The 17,936-nt window shown below is 41.8% G+C and overlaps 1 protein-coding gene across 2 annotated transcripts in view; it reads left to right on the forward strand.

Moving 5' to 3' along the window:
- The window catches only part of arfgef3 (ARFGEF family member 3), a 103,515-nt gene that overhangs the window by 50,266 nt on the left and 35,313 nt on the right, over positions 1 to 17,936 (forward strand). For both annotated transcript variants that reach the window (XM_077224061.1, XM_077224052.1), the window contains exons 20-26: positions 874 to 1,007; positions 2,035 to 2,180; positions 7,658 to 7,837; positions 9,039 to 9,180; positions 10,254 to 10,376; positions 13,945 to 14,048; positions 14,188 to 14,332. In XM_077224061.1, coding sequence (XP_077080176.1) covers positions 874 to 1,007; positions 2,035 to 2,180; positions 7,658 to 7,837; positions 9,039 to 9,180; positions 10,254 to 10,376; positions 13,945 to 14,048; positions 14,188 to 14,332 — 974 coding nt within the window. The remainder of the gene's footprint in view (positions 1 to 873; positions 1,008 to 2,034; positions 2,181 to 7,657; positions 7,838 to 9,038; positions 9,181 to 10,253; positions 10,377 to 13,944; positions 14,049 to 14,187; positions 14,333 to 17,936) is intronic.

Genomic DNA, 17,936 nt, shown 5'->3' on the forward strand with positions numbered 1-17,936 from the left:
CTGTGAGTCCTCTAACTTGGATTCTATGCCTGAGCCCGAACTTGGCCGATATTTCCCGTCACTATCCTCGGGCCGGGCTCTTGATCTATAGACGTGCACTCCCAACGCAATAGAGTGCGGCGCGGGACTAGATCTGATGGCCGAGTGCGAGCGCGGGCGGTAATGCACTCACTCTGTGTGTGCGGGGGAATAAAAAGATTCGCGGGACTCCCGCAAACTAGAAATATCTATGAATAAAACATATACAAACTAATACATTTTTTTCATCTGTTGCAGAAAAGCAACAATAACAACTAAAAAAATAGAAACGATTTACAGGCCAGAGTTTCTATTTATAACATGTTTGCAGCGTTGAGCAATTTAGCCAATCACAGACATATGTGTTGATTTCTTGAACGCAATGACCAATCAGAAGCATTTAAGATAGACTCTCCTCACCGCTCAAAACAGACTAAGTTCAGTGCTGAATTCTGTAAGCTGGCAAATCCTCTAAATAACAAACAAAGTGTAAGCTATATATTATGAAAGATTCATTGTGCAGTCAGCTTCACTGATAATAACAGAGATGTGTGAGGCTGCGATTAACTGATGTCAGCTTTTTAGGAGCAACAGCAACCTGAGCTTTTTGTAAAACAGCTGTTTTACATTGAAATAATATTTCACAATATTACTGAGTTTGTTTTGTATTTTTAATCAAATACGTAAATACAGCCTTGGTGAGCAGAAGAGACTTCTTTTAAAAACATTAAAAATCTTACCGACCCCAAACTTTTGAACGGCAGTGTATATGTACCCATTAGTCCATCACTATTCCTCTCACATGTGTGTTTATTTCCGCAAGTATAACGTGTATGTGTTGTGAATGTCCTGCAGGCTGTTCGAGGATGCCGTCAGTAAACTCAACCTCGTGGGTCTCGTGGGTTTCCTGCATCAGCTCAGAAAAGCTTCACAGTCTCAACTGTTTGATTCGGTCACAGAAACCGGAGACTATTCCTTAGCCATGCCAGGTACACAGAGAATACTGAGTACACTTTCCACCGATAGAATACCATAATTTAGGCTAAATTTGCAATGCATTCACATTCAACTCTTTATTTTTCATTTTATAAATATCATTTTTTTTTTTAAATTTTTTAATGTTTATTGCTATAAAATAATGAAGTCAGAAATATTCAAGGTTTTCAGACCTTGTTCCAGATTTTAGTATCAGAGTTGAACCAAGTTCTAGTCTCATATACAACTAATATAAAATGATTCGAGAACTATTCCGATCACTTAGGCCGGGGACACACTGACTGCGTGGCGTGTCCGTTTTTATTTCGGCTCCCATGTTAACAGGTTAGAGCTTGCAGACTGCGTGCGTGACACACGCGTCTCAGGCCCGAAAACGCATGCATGCTAGAAATATAACCGACGCCTATTTTTCATGTGACACACAAGCGTGTTGGAAGCGTTTCCAGGCAAAATAGAATAGGAATTTTTTTTTGTCATTTTGACACGAATACATATTAATAAATGATACATACATATTTTAAAAAATAAAATAATAATTATTGATTTTCAAATATTGCTCCTGTCAATACAGAACGAAATATTCTGTAGCCTATTTTGCCGTCTATACTGCCGACGCATATTTATATTTATATATTTATTGTGTATATATATATATATATATATATATATATATATATATATATATATATATGAACGGCGCCTATGTCCCGAGATAGCCCTCCCTGTACGTCACCTAGCAGCAGCGCCGCGTCAGACATGTTTCTGGTGTGCAAAGACACAGAAAACGCCACGCAGCCGCCATGAAGCTGACACACAACAGAAACACCACGCTCACGTCACGCAGCCAGTGCGTCGTCGGCCTTAATATTTAGTTTGACCTCCTGGTGACCTCAATGAACCAAATTTTCTGAAGGTTATGCACCTTATTTCACTAACGCTTGAAAAGGCACTACAATATAGATTATTTTTTGGAGTTTTAAAACCCATCGTTTCCTTCACCTCATTGTGTTTTCATCAAAGGGGAGGCGAAGTCAACCCAGGACAAGCGCAGCGCCCTCCACCTGTTCCGGCTGGGAGAGGCCATGCTTCGCATCGTGAAGAGCAAGAGTCGACCTCTGCTGCACATGATGAGGGCCTGGAGTGTGGTGGCGCCACACCTGGTGGAGGTATGAACACAAACAACCCTCATGTGGATTATACATCCTTAGGGCCCTATTTTAAGGATCTAAGCTCATGGTCTAACGCGCACTTAGGGCGAGTCCGAATACACTTTTGCTAGTTTAAGGACGGGAAAAATGGTCGGAGTGCCAGGCACATGGTCTTCTTTTTAAAACAACTCAGGAAATTTAAAGTGTCCAAGGTGGGAATGGTCCACTTCTACAGGCCTTTGATAGAGAGTACACTTACTTTCTCCATCACTGTATGGTGAGGTAACTGCTCAGCAGATGATAAATCTGCTCTGAATATGGTAGTTAGGACCGCGTCAAGAATAGTTGGGCGGGGCCTCCCTAAGATCTGTGACATTTACAACACCCGTCTACTTAAAACTGGACTGAAAATACTTAAAGATTCATTGCACCCCGCTAATTTCCCTTTTCACCCGTCTACCATCAGGCAAAAGGCAAGGAAGTATCAGATCCAGAACCACCCGTTTTTCAAATAGCACTTATCCGCAGGTTGTGAGGTCCCTCAATTCACACCAACAATCCTAATCTGCACTGCTTACACAACTACGTCCTTCTCCTCAGTGTCATTAAATGCACTAGCACTTTGTCTGATTTATTTGATTATCTATTTTTTACTCATTGGTAGCAACCCAAGTATCTGTTTTCTTATTTTTGATTTTCTGTTTTTATTGTTTGTCACGTCTGATGATGTGTTGTCATTTTTGTCCAATACTGTACTGTATTGTCTTGAGTGTGCCAAATCACTAAAATGAATTCCAGGCGAGTTGCGTAGTTTTGGCAAAAAAATAAAGACTTGAACTAAAAGGGTTGTCCCTATTCTCTTAATGAGTAATGGGTGTGTTTTTAGACCAGCAGCCCATGGGCCACAGATGGGCGCAAATGCATTTGCTATTTAAACAACCTGTCGCAGGACGTGAAAATGAAAACTGCCGTCGGGCTGAAACTAGCAAAAGGACACTTGTGTCGCGCAGCGCCGCTCGTATGATAGGGCCCTTAGTGTTGCGATGAAATGGAAGAAGCATCACATCTTTTCGTCTGTATTGTGACGTACATCCGAGTGTACCGAATTATCGAAAAAGAAAAAATGTAAGGCGTGGACTTGGTTCTGTGCATCGGTTGTTGATTGGATGTTGAGTAGTGGGCGTGGCACTCAAAAGTGGATGCAGATGAATGCAAGTTTTAAAGTCGGCATGAAACGGAAGTTGCAAGTCTTTTCCTCTTTAACATACTGTATGTTTGAGTGAAATGACTTCTGGAACAAGAAAACAATTTTTTGACTTGATTTTGTCTGTGGGGAATTGATTGGATGGTTGTGGTTTGCTATTGGAGAATCTCATGTGAGTGACAAGTTGTGAAGAGAAGAGATGTCGCTGCAACAGGGAGGGGAAGTTATTATAATTCAAGATTATAGGCTAAGGCAAAAAAATAAATAAATAATGATGTGCATGGATGAATCATTTATAATAAACACTTCAATATTCCATTGAAAAAACACTTATTGTCCTTTTTGATAAGTTTTTTGAAATTGGGGTTATTCACCGTCTCCCCTACATTTAGATACGTGGGCTAACGCATTTTTGCCTCAGTGCATGCATTGTCTTAGTCTGGCAGCGCCGACGCTGGCTTAGCTTAGCACAATGAATGAAATCCTTTGTTGCCAGATAGCATGTCATGAGTAAAAGTGATAACAATTAAAAAAAAAAAACCTAATTACTTCTTGTGGCCTGATTATTCACAACGAGTACAAATAGCAATGCAGATTAAGACTAGGCGATTTCCTAGGCAGAGATTGACTTTGGACTATATGGGGGGGAAGCACAGGCGAAGCACTGCTACTTCAGGCAACACCTGAAATCCCCCAACTTCCATCAACATACCAGCGTGAATTTTACCTGGCTATTTTTCCTACAGTAGACATAGTGAATGGCGATGAACATGGCAGATTTTTGTGAGAGACGAAGAGGGTGACGTCTCAGACAGTCAAGATCCAGAACCATACCAGACTGAAGCCTTGTTTATAGCAAGCGTGCCGCACAAGCCCTGAAAAGTGAAGCCAAAGCGTCTCGATCGCCCCCCAGTGGCCAGCCCTAGTATAGCTCATAAACCCCGCATCCCCATGTTATTCAACGGGATGTGAGACCAAATAAACAATGAAATTACACTTCACATATCTTTTTTCCAAAGATTGTTTCTGTCATTTACTGTAGTTTTCATCACGCTGATGTAATTACAAGTGTTTGTTTTTAAAATAAGTTTGTTTTTAGTTAGTTATTTGATGCTTTAAAAACGGCGCTGTGGCGTACATGATTGACAGCTGTGATTGACAGGTTCTCTGAGCAAAGTAGTCACTGAAGCAACAACGGACTTTTTTTCGGGATCTTTGGAGGACTGAGGAGATTGGAGCTTTAAATTTAATATCTAAATTTCTATAATTAACTATTTCACACCGTGATAATGGTTTGTTCTGCAGCAGAGACGTGTGCTTACGATTGATTCAGCCAGAGTGAGGGCGGGGCGTTGATTTCGTGGCTTTACTTCCTGCTCACTACTGCGCATGTCTGGTCCCGAAATCGCAACTGCGCAGACTCAAGTCCCAAGATGTCAGCGCCATATCGGGACAATGGTGGCTTCACTTCTCGCCAATGGAAGAGAACGAAGGGGCGTCGTCCATCTTTTTTTACAGTCTATGGTTTATAGTCGACGCTTCCGCAAGAGCGCGAAGGGCGTGCGGCAAAAATTACGTCATTGCGGTGTGGGCGGTTGTGCGCGTTGGGTGAGCAAGACCCCATCTCGTCTGGCGGTGTCTGCACTTTTTGTAACATCGCGCGCGGCGCCGCATCCGAAGATGAACGACTTCGAGCCGAATCTGGCCGAACTGGTACATCTGTACCAGCATGTTTATGATCCTTCTATACACAGAGACATTTGCATTGATGGCCTGCGAAATGATTCTGGGTCAGAGAGAGAAGCGGTAGGATGTGTGTTTGGACGAACGACTGAAAACTCTGAAATTATCGTACATTATGGGATTTTTTTCATTATTGATCGTACATCGTACAGAGGTCAAAATTATCTTACAAATAAGATAATTATCGTACATCTGGCAACACTGTTTAGAGGAGAATTACTCAAGAGTCGCCCCCTGTCGTTTCACAGAATGAAGGCGAGCGCGCCAAGTATAAGGCCGTGTGTCCACCAAAGCGTTTTTAGCCGGCTGAAAACGCTGGAAGCTCTGCTGAAAACGCCTAGCCGTGGGCGCTTGAGAGCGTTTTGGCAGCGCTGCGTTTTTCAGTTGAGACGATTCGTTGCTATGATACAGAATATCCACAGCACAGTTTACTTGTAACTGATTTCGCAGATAATTTTGTTTCATACTAAAAATTTATTTTTCATCCATTTTGTTCGGTTAGCTCTGCTGGTAGACGACGTTGTACAGAAAGAATGTTGTGACAGTTGGTCGTGTGGTATTTGTCCCGCCCCTCCTCCACTGTGATTGGACGGCTGTGTAAAAAGTGACAGTGATGAGCGCAGCGTTTTACCCAAAGTTGAACATTTTTCAACTCTCGGCGACCAGTAAAAAACGCCGGGCGCTCAGCTCTTGAGCGTTAAATACTCGCTCAGCGCCTCGTTACGCTCATGGCGTTTAAAAAACGCGGCGCTCCCATTGAAAACAATTGGAATTTTACGCCAGCTGCGTGAAAAAACGCTTTGGTGGACACACGGCCTAAATGCCTCGTCCGTTTGGAGAGGTGCGCGCGCAGTCAGTGGAGACTCGCGCTCGTGCGGATGCGTCGAGTATAAACAAGGCTTAAGACAATGCATGCACTGAGAAAAAAATGTGTTTGCCCATCTATCTAAATGTAGGGGAGACGGTGAATAACCCCTATTTCAAAAAACAGTGGCTTGTTCCTTTTAAAAAAATGTTAATTATATGTACGGATGAAATGTTCTGAATAAGATCTTTAACATTTCGAAAATAGATAGGGTGAATTTTCATTTTTTTTAAAGTCGATGTTCACACAGAGTGACCAGCTTCATTCTTAATCAGTTTTTCTGTATTTATGCTGACATGAGATGAATAGAGCCGTCTGATTCTGGAAGGAAAAATTCAATTAATTTTCTCCAAAGGGAAATTGATTTGAGCAATAACGTTTAAATCTTTCATAACAGAACAATATATGTATATTCAGAGGCATTGTGTGTAAACATGATTATTATTGTAGTTCCAGACTAAATGTGAGCTTGCACTTACAGTACTCATCACTTGCACAAAAACAGATTCAGTATTCCTCAAAAGAGAAATGCAAACTCGGAATATTATGCAAAACTGCAATAATTAAATGTTAAATAACAGAAATGCACTTTATGTATTTAATCTTACTTTATGGAACAATGTCTTTGCTGCTGACCTTTGATGATCTAATTCAGCTGTACGAATAAGCAAAAATGCCTTTAGTTAAACATCACATTTGTATTGCTTAAAGGTGCATTGTGTAATATTTCTGAGGATCTATTGACAGAAATGCAATATAAGATCCATAACTATGTTTTCAGTGGTGTATAAAGACCTCGCATAATGAACCGTTATGTTTTTATTACCTTAGAATGAGACATTTATATCTCCATAACCACGGGCGACCCCTTCTATGGAGGTCGACATATTGTGTTATCATGTTTCTAGCGAAGCCGACAGCGAACACACAGCGCTACAGAGCGCGTTTCCTCACTACCTTGAAAAAGAAGTTTTCAGTGGTGTATAAAGACCTTACTTAATGAACTGTTATATTTGTATTACCTTAGAATGAGCAGTTTCTGTCTACACACACCGCGGGTTCCCATACATTGAAATGCGCCGACATGTTTCTACAGGAGCCCTAAACGGACAAACGCGTTTCGTTACTATGTTGCTCTTCATGCAAGGAAGCAAGCTTAGTTCAGCGAATAAAACACTGACACAATGATGAACAAGTAACAATAATATTCGCATAGCATATAGTTTTACTGAATAATAAAGTAAACATAATTTCTTAATTTATCCTTGTAAAGAAACCTCATTAGTGAACTGGCTACTCTCTGCTGTCTCAGACGACGACATCACTTCCTGTCGGCCACCGTAACTTTTGTTGGTTGCAATTCGTAACCTCACCACTATATGCCGCTAAAAATCCCACACTGCACCTTTAAGTAAGAGAATGTTAAAATTTCTTCTCCTGCATCCTATTTTTCTGTGATCTAGAATGGCAGAACAGTTGAAAGGTTTGTTTGAGCTGCGCCCTCTACTGTACAGGTGTGAATTTGTATTCACTTATTAATTTCACTTTTGGTGTGAAAGGGCCTTTACATTTGCCAAAAATAGAACTTTTGGAGGTTTTTTTGTTGTAAAAAAAACTAGCAAGTCAAGCCCAGGTTAGAAAAAAATAACCCAAATCCCTTTTCTTTGACTTTTTCCCCTACAGGCGGCCTGTCATAAAGAGCGCCATGTATCCCAGAAGGCGGTTTCCTTCATCCATGATGTTCTGATGGAGGTTTTGATCAGCTGGGCAGAACTGCCACACTTTCATTTTAATGAAGCTCTCTTCAGACCTTTTGAGCACATCATGCAGCTGGAGCTCTGCGACGAAGACGTCCAAGATCAGGTGTGACATTCTGATAAATCACATGACCACGCTGAAGGATGGCTTAAACAAACATCTAGCGTAGCGTCAGTTCTGGCAGGTCACGTTAGTCAAGCTCGAATCGGTGACTCTCAGCTGATCCTCTATAGCAGGGGTAGGCAAGTTCGGTCCTAGAGAGCTGCTGTCCTGCAGAATTTAGTTCCAACCCTAATCAAACACACCTGAACAAGCTAATCAATGTCTTCAGGATTACTAAGGCTTTGGCAGGTGAGGTTTTTTTCAGTGTTTGAGCCAAACTCTGCAGGACAGCGGCTCTCTAGGACCGAACTTGCCTACCCCTACTCTATAGGAATAGACGCCTATCACTGTATTCATATATAAGCTCCTTCAGTATTATCAGCAGCTGTGGCGTTTCTCAGGAGTGAATTACCCTCCTCCCTCCCCAGCTCCACCTCTCTCAGTCACGATTTGGCCTTCTGATTCCCCTCTGAATCAGACTAAACTCTCTAATTATGTTGCACATTAAAATCTTGAATTAATGATATCTGCAATACATTCTTGTTGTTTCTGTTCTGTTTCCCCTAAGAGGGGTTATTGCTCTTATTCATGATAAACTGCATGGATACGCAGGGAGTTCTTGCCCAGAACAGAATCACTCTGCCAATCCAAACTATATGCTAACTGTCAATCATATTTGACCATAGTGTTCCTGACAGAAGTTATATTCATTAATGCCGTTGAATAATTTTGAGACTGCTGAAGTCATTAAAAGTTACATTTTCAGTTGAATTTGTGGAAACCACTTGAAACATTTGTTGTGTTGAGCTATTTCATTTACTTTTGTTTTATTTGTTCATTGCAAACAGCTGAAAGTCTGGAAATGTTGCCAATAAACCTGATTTGCAATGAGTGTTGATTAATTTCGATTACAACTGTTCCAGTCTGATCCCAGTTTGTGTGTTGCTTGGTGACTCAAAGCTTGATGATTTAGCAGAAATATATTTTGAAGAAATATAGGCTAACTGGTGGATTTTGGTCAGTTACTCAATATTAATTACAATTAACTGTTGCATAAAAGCCATATCAGATTTAAAAAATAATCAGCAAAATGCTTGTAAAACTATCTTTTAATGGAGGATAACAAAACAATTAAGTTTTACACAAACAATTTAGTAAACCCTGTAGTGTGTTAATGGGAGCGTCTGTCTGTTATGGCACACAGGTGATAACATCCATTGGAGAGCTGGTGGAGATGTGCTCAGCTCAGATCCAGTCCGGCTGGAGGCCGCTGTTCAGTGCTCTCAGAACCGTGCATGGAAACAAAACGGATATGAAGGATTACCTGATAGGAGAATATTCTATGGGTCTGTGCAGTTTACTTTATTGTTAGTTATTTGTGCAAAGAATTTATTTTTCTCTGATTATGTTTTTTATATGTCCTATATTAATGGAAAACATGCATTATAGGGGTTTTACCTCACTGTGTTCTTGTATGGGGCAAACCCCCTTAACTGTAGCAATTTTATATACCATATATATATATACTTATATATATATATATACACTTTTATATCAATAAGCGTCAATAACAGCATTATGATAAAAGAGTCATCATGCATATTTCTACAGCACATTTAGATGAAAACAACAAACATGCATTTACAAAGGTAGTTCGATAGTTACATTTATTTATAGTATTACTTGAATATACAATTATTTCAAGTAATATTGTTCATTAGCATAACTATAGCCTTTTGATTGCACAGCAAATTTGCGCGTAATAAAGACTTCACGGTTACAGGTGTGTATTTTGCAACGGCTTCTAACGCTGATGCAATAATAGTTTAGGGCGGGGCTGTGTGTTTGTCCAACCAATGAGAGATGGGGAACGTGTTTGAAGCTTGTTTGAAAATTTAAATTTTTGTACAACTTTATTTGGTGCCAACAGTGTAGGAGAAATATGTACAGTTACTTTACTTTTTTTTCATGAAAAAAAAATCCATCTTCTAAACCAATTATTTTCCCAAATACACTGATAAACCTATAACAATGATTAATATTTTACCCAAATACACTGATAAACCTATAACAATGATTAATATTTTACCCAAATACACTGATAAACCTATAACAATGATTAATATTTTACCCAAATACACTGATAAACCTATAACAATGATTAATATTTTACCCAAATACACTAATAAACCTATAACAATGATTAATATTTTACCCAAATACACTGATAAACCTATAACAATGATTAATATTTTAGAGCATACATTCACCATGCTTACATCAGAAAAGTATCTCCGGCTACTGTGGTGTGTGTGTGTGTGTGTGTGTGTGTGTGTGTGGAGTGTGAATAGCGTGCAGCTGAAATTTCATCCATGAATAAATCTGAAATGCATTTCTTTTTCATTCTTTCTATATGCAGGGAAGTCACAGGCGCCTGTGTTTGATGTCTTCGAAGCCTTCATTAACACGGACAACATTCAGGTGTTTGCCAACGCGGCCACTGACTACATCATGTGCCTTATGAAGTTTGTGAAAGGTTTAGGTGAGCTGCTCTTTTAAACCGTGTTTTCTCCTATTGATTACCAGATAATTGTTCACTTTAAATTAGAAATGCACTTTATATTAGATATTGTTCGACTTCGCCTTATATTGATTATTTTACATTTCTGATAACAATATGCTGAACCTATTGTTTTAATTAAATTATAGTTTTAGTCCTTATTTTTGATTGACATATTTGATACTATGACAAAACCATGAAACTTCAAATCTTGTGCATTTCTCATGATGGTTAATGTACATTTTTACAAACAGGCATTAAAAACTGTGATAATGTTTCCTGTTGAACACATAGTGGAGTGATGACAGTGGGTGCTATTCTTAAAGTCCCTGTAAAGGCAATTTAAAAATAAAATTCTAAACACATTATAAATGTTAGAAATCTATCGCTAAAACATATTACAAAGACTGTGAACTGTGTAGTACTGAATTGTGGAGTTAGACCGTTAAACAGTTTTTCACCATTGCTATTTTCCGGATTTTTTGGGCGGGTCTAAAACGGGGCTCGATGACGCACTGGAATGCCTGAGCTCCTGGCCCCGCCCCTACCTTATGACGCACTGGACCCCCTGAGCTCCTGGCCTCGCCCCTACCTTATGACGCACTGGAGTGCCTGAGCTCCTGGCCCCGCCCCTACCTTATGACGCACTGGACCCCCTGAGCTCCTGGCCCCGCCCCTACCTTATGACGCACTGGAGTGCCTGAGCTCCTGGCCCCGCCCTTACCTTATGACGCACTGGAGTGCCTGAGCTCCTGGCCCCGCCCCTACCTTATGACGCACTGGAGTGCCTGAGCTCCTGGCCCCGCCCCTACCTTATGACGCACTGGAGTGCCTGAGCTCCTGGCCCCGCCCCTACCTTATGACGCACTGGAGTGCCTGAGCTCCTGGCCCCGCCCCTACCTTATGACGCACTGGACCCCCTGAGCTCCTGGCCCCGCACCTACCTTATGACGCACTGGAGTGCCTGAGCTCCTGGCCCCGCCCCTACCTTATGACGCACTGGAGTGCCTGAGCTCCTGGCCCCGCCCCTACCTTATGACGCACTGGAGCCCCTGAGCTCCTGGACACGACCCTACTTGATCGCACTGGAGCCCCTGAGGCTGGCTGCTCTACTAACAATATAAATAGTGCACATTCGCATCAGTTTGGTGCTCAATCGCGATTTACTGTCAGTACTATTATTAGTTACTACAGCGTAGAGTTTTCTAGTTAGTGATGTCTTCGTCACGGAAATGCGTAGGCTAGCTACTACCTGGATGCGATCATGTACAAAACAGATCGGTGTCCTTATATAAATTTCCTAAAAACGATCACATCAAGAAGAGTTGGATTTATTTTGTGAAGAGCCAGCTTGATGAAGAGCTGAGGATCACGACCAAAACCCGCCTCTGTAGTGATCATTTTACACGGGATAGTTTTATAAACTTTCGTCGGAGACAACTGGGATTCACTGATAATCCGCTGTTACTGGTGAATGGGGCTGAACCGACTATCTCCCGCCTCGGCCTTCATCCTCCCGTCGCGCCGACAACTGGTGACATCATAGGCAGTGCGTGCCCACCAATGAGTGTAAGTTTGTGTGCTTATGTTATAATTATTATAATTAACCTAATAAGCTGCTAGGAGCATCCATTCCGGCTGTAGCGGGTGACAGTTGAGTGTGGCAAAGGCAGCTTTACCGCGAGTGGGCGTCGTTTCAGCGCAGTCAGCGGACACGCCCCCAGCGTTTGAGAGCAGAGACTACTGCTCATTTTATCAAGATTTTGATAGCTTATTTTATGTACTTGCCGGCTTTTTTTATCATTCAAATTTGGCTGGGTGGCTAATAACACATTTTTCTTCGATATGACAAACTCAGAACACATACAAAATTTTGACTTTACAGGGACTTTAAAGATATTATATATTACAAACCAATAACTGATTTAGTAGAAAAATGGAAAGAAAAGGGAATATGGGAAAAAAAAATTCAAACTGATTATGAGTTTTTGTTTCCGCCACAGAATAAAAAATAAAAAGGTAATTGTGACTTTTAATCTCAGAATTGCATGTTATAAAGTCAGAATTGCGTGGGTATAAACTCGCAATTGTAAGAAAAAAGTTTTTTCTTTATATATCTCACAATTCTGACTTTATATATCTCGCAATTCTGCCTTTATATATCTCGCAATTGTAAAAAAAAGTCAGAATTGCAAGTTTATATCTCGTAATTCTGACTTTATATATCTTGCAATTCTGACTTTATATATCTATCAATTCTGACTTTATATATCTCGCAATTCTGACTTTATATATCTCGCAATTCTGACTTTATATATCTCACAATTCTGACTTTATATATCTCCCAATTCTGACTTTATATATCTCGCAATTGTAAGAAAAAAAGTCAGAATTGCAAGTCTATATCTCGCAATTCTGACTTTATATATCTCGCAATTCTGACTTTATATATCTCGCAATTCTGAGAAATAAAGTCAGAATTGCAAGTTTATATCTCGCAATTCTGACTTTATATATCTCGCAATTCTGAGAAAAAAAGTCAGAATTGCAAGTTTATATCTCACAATTCTGACTTTATATATATCGCAATTCTGACTTTACATATCTCACAATTATGACTTTATATATCTCGCAATTCTGAGAAATAAAGTCAGAATTGCAAGTTTATATCTCGCCATTCTGACTTTATATATCTCGCAATTCTGACTTTATATATTTCGCAATTCTGACTTTATATATCTCGCAATTCTGAGAAAAAAAGTCAGAATTGCAAGTTTATATCTCACAATTATGACTTTATATATCTCGCAATTCTGAGAAATAAAGTCAGAATTGCAAGTTTATATCTCGCAATTCTGACTTTATATATCTCGCAATTCTGAGAAATAAAGTCAGAATTGCAAGTTTATATCTCGCAATTCTGACTTTATATATCTCGCAATTCTGACTTTGTATATCTCACAATTCTGAGAAAAAAAGTCAGAATTGCAAGTTTATATCTCGCAATTCTGACTTTATATATCTCGCAATTCTGAGAAATAAAGTCAGAATTGCAAGTTTATATCTCGCAATTCTGACTTTATATATCTCGCAATTCTGACTTTGTATATCTCACAATTCTGAGAAAAAAAGTCAGAATTGCAAGTTTATATCTCACAATTCTGACTTTATATATCTCACAATTCTGACTTTATATATATCGCAATTCTAACTTTATATATCTCACAATTCTGACTTTATATATCTCGCAATTCTGAGAAATAAAGTCAGAATTGCAAGTTTATATCTCGCAATTCTGACTTTATATATTTCGCAATTCTGACTTTATATATCTCGCAATTCTGAGAAAAAAAGTCAGAATTGCAAGTTTAGATCTCACTATTATGACTTTATATATCTCGCAATTATGACTTTATATATCAGAATTGCGAGATGTAAACTCGCATTTATGAGACAAAAAGTCGCAATTATCTTTCACAATGTTATTCAGTGGTGGAAACAAGCTTCCATACCGTATAGTAAACGTGGCGTGCTGTGTGATCGTCTGCAGGAGAAGTGGACTATAAGGAGATCGGGGACTGTGTTCATGCCAGTGGATACAGCTCCACAGATCTGTGCCTGCCTGCCCTGGACTATTTGAGGAAATGTTCACAGGTGGGAAAGATGAACGCATTTCTGTCCATAAACCATGTACACACTTTCAAACATTTTGGATTGTGGATTTGGGTCAAACAATGATTTTTGCATACAAAAAGAATAAGTAGTTTGGTGTTTTTTATGGATTATTTTGCAGCTGCTTGCCAGAATCTATAAGATGCCGTCCAAGCCTGTTTTTTTGGGAGCGCGTCTGGCCAGTCTCCCGATGAGAGCGCAGGAGAGGTCCGTGAGCAGCGAGGAGGGCATGGACTGCGTTTTAGCAGAGTTTGACGACGATACAGGTCATTTATTATTTAATTTTTGAGGTATCATTCATATCAAGATGAAACAAATGATACGGGTTGAGTTGCAGTATATGGTAGGGGTGTAACAACATATCGTTTCACAATATATCGCAATACAAAAATGCAACAATATATATTGTGGATAGTTCACTCAAAATAAAAATGACTGTGTGAGAAAAATGTCATGTTTACAGAGTTTTAAAGTCAGTACTATATATAATTCCGAATTATGAGTAGACTTGGCGTGTCATACCACTGTTATGCGGATGACACCCAACTTTACATACCCATAACACATAACGATAACACTACATGTAAGAGACTACAAGACTGTCTCCATGAACTCAAGATCTGGCTCACTAACAACTTTATGCTGCTTAATGAAGAGAAAACACAAATCATCCAATTTGGCCCCAGTGAGCTCTCTGAGAGATATTGCACTGACCTCGATACCCTCACACCAAACCTTACTTCCGAAGTTAAAAACTTAGGATTTTATCTAGATAGTAGTCTTAAGCTAAACAAGCAAATTAATGCCACAGTCAGAGACAGTTTTTATCATTTACGCCGGTTGGCTAAAGTCAAGCCATTTTTAAATAGGAATAGTTTTGAAACGATTATTCACGCTTTTATTTCAACACGTATCGACTACTGCAATTCATTAAATGTTGGGTTACCTCTCGCTTCTATTTCACGTCTTCAGATGGTCCAAAACGCGGCTGCCCGTCTGCTCACTGGCAGCCGAAAACGAGATCATATCACTCCAATTCTTCGTTCTTTGCACTGGCTACCAGTCCGATTTAGAATCGATTTCAAAATTGTATTATTTGTTTATAAATCGCTTTGCAACCAGGCCCCCAAATACCTCTCGGATTTAATTACTGCTCATAATCCATCCAGATCTCTCAGATCAAGAGACCAACATCTCTTGGCTGTCCCACGATCCCGTTTAAAACGTAGAGGTGATCGTGCTTTTGCAGTAGCCGGCCCCAAGCTGTGGAACACCCTACCATTATATATAAAATCAGCTTCCACAGTAGCTGAATTCAAATCGCTACTGAAAACTCATCTTTTCTCCAGTGCGTTCAGTGTACCATAACGTCCCGGGTTAGGTATGTAACCCTAGTTCCCCGAAGGGACGGACGCTGCGTGAAATCGCAGTGGGAACGCCCTCAGCGTGACGCGTCTGAAGCATGAATGAAATCAGTCAATGGAGAGAATGAGCGTACGGCGAGTGACGTCATCGACCAGGAAGCTATAAATATCCCCTGAGTACACAATACGCCAGCTTAAAAGTTACTGAAGCAGCGACCCAAGGGGATGCCGAGAGTATGGCAGGACACGCAGCGTCCGTCCCTTCGGGGAACTAGGGTTACATACGTAACCCGGGACGTTCCCCTTCAGGGACTACCGCTGCGTGAAATCGCAGTGGGAACGCAATACCCACATCCCCATACGACCAAATCCCCGTCGTGTGTCATTAGGAGACACAAACCGACGAGAGAACCTGAGCCCCGGGAGTGGAGCTAAGATCGAGGGAATAAAATCTAACGAAAGTGTGCGGTGAGGACCAGCCTGCCGCATCACAAACGTCCTGAAGAGAAGCTCCTGAAAGAAGAGCTATAGAAGCAGCCATACTCCGGGTGGAATGAGCCCTTACAGCCAAAGGTGAAGGCTGATGGGCCGAACCATAAGCAAGTGGGATGGCCTCGACCACCCACTTGCTCATCCTTTTTCTAGATGCAGGACACCCTTTCTTAGGTGACCCAACCAGACGAACAGTTGTTCCGATCTCCTCCACAGGGCAGCTCTGTGGACGTAAGCATCAAAACCCAAACTGGGCACAGCAAATTAATTTTCCCTGGTCTGACGTCAGAAAAGGCGGAGGACAGAAAACCTGCAGAACTATAGGCCTAACTGTGGGACAGTTGGAACCTTAGGAACATAACCTGGTCTCGGAAAGAGAAAGGCCTTAACCAACCAGGAGCAAATTCCAGGCACGAGGGAGCCACCGAAAGTGCTTGAATATCTCCAATTCTTTTTAGAGATGAGATAGCGAGAAGAAGGATAGTCTTTAGAGTAAGAAACTTTTCCGAAACTTCCTCGATGGGCTCGAAAGGAGCAAGGGAGAGACCTTCTAAGATGATGGCCAGATCCCAAGCTGGTACCCTCGTGCGAACTGCAGGCCTCAGCCTCAAGGTGACACGAAGGAAACGAGACATAAGTGGGTGTTTCCCGAGGGAACCTCCACTTGAAGGGGTGTGGTAAGCAGCTAAGGCCGCCACATACACCTTCAGTGTGGAGTGGGATAACCCTGTGGAGAGACGGTCCTGCAGGAAATCCAGGACTGTACCAACCGGGCAGTTAACTGGGTCCTGCTGGCGCTCTCCACACCAAGAGGTGAAAAGTTTCCACCTCGCGGCATATAACTTCCTCGTGGAGGGAGCTCTGGATCGGAGGATGGTCTCAACGACCTCAGCCGAGAGACCAGAATCTATGAGCTGGGCCCCCTCAGAGGCCAAGCCCACAGCCTCCATAGCTCTAGACGGGGGTGAAGGGTCGACCCACTCGCCTGAGAGAGCAGATCTCTCCTGATCGGAATCTCTAGGGGAGAGCCGTTGAGGAGAGACACTAGGTCCGCAAACCATACCCGGGCCGACCAGAACGGGGCTATTAGCAGGAGACTGAGCACGTCCCGGCGAACCCTCTCCAGAACTCCTGGGAGCAGAGTGATCGGGGGAAAAGCGTACAAGCGTGACCTCGGCCACGGATGTACCATCGCGTCCAACCCCAGCGGGGCTGGATGGCTGAGAGAGAACCACAGCGGGCAGTGTGATGTTTCTCGAGAAGCAAATAGATCTACCTCGGCAAGACCGAAATGTTTCCATAGGAGTTCCACCACCTCGGGGTGAAGACTCCATTCCCCGGGCCTCGGCCCCTGTCTTGACAGGATGTCTGCCCCCTGATTTAAATACCCCGGGAGATAAAAGCTCTCAGAGAAAGAATTTTCCCCTGGGACCATAGAGGGATCTGACGTGCCAGTTTGTAAAGCGGGCGAGAACGCAAACCCCCCTGATGGTTGATATAAGAAACCACCGATGTGTTGTCTGTCTGGACAAGAACATGGTGGCCCCTTAGGTCTGGGAGGAAGTGTTTCAGAGCCTGAAACACCGCCAACATCTCTAGGCAGTTTAAGTGCCACAGACGATGATGGTCCTCCCACAGACCCTGAGCCGGGTGACCATCCATGATCGCCCCCCAACCCGTGAGAGAGGCATCTGTCATTAGCATAACGCGACGACAAGGAGCTCCTAACACAGGGCCTTGGGACAGAAACCAAGAATCTTTCCACATGATCAGGGCGTGATGACACCGTCGCAAACTCACGATCATGCGAAGCGGATTTCCCCTCGGGGAGAATCCCTTGGTCCTGAGCCATCACTGTAACAGTCTCATGTGCAAGAGGCCAAGAGGTATCACGTTGGACGCAGCTGCCATGAGACCTAACAGTCTCTGGAACTGTTTTACAGTGGATGACTGGCCTAGCTTGACCTGATCTACTGCAGCGAGAATCAAAGCAATACGAGCAGGTGACAATCGT

The sequence above is a fragment of the Siphateles boraxobius genome, unplaced genomic scaffold (assembly GCF_051911475.1).
Source record: "Siphateles boraxobius isolate OS27281-9 unplaced genomic scaffold, OSU_SipBor_1 122, whole genome shotgun sequence".
NCBI lineage: Eukaryota > Metazoa > Chordata > Actinopteri > Cypriniformes > Leuciscidae > Siphateles > Siphateles boraxobius.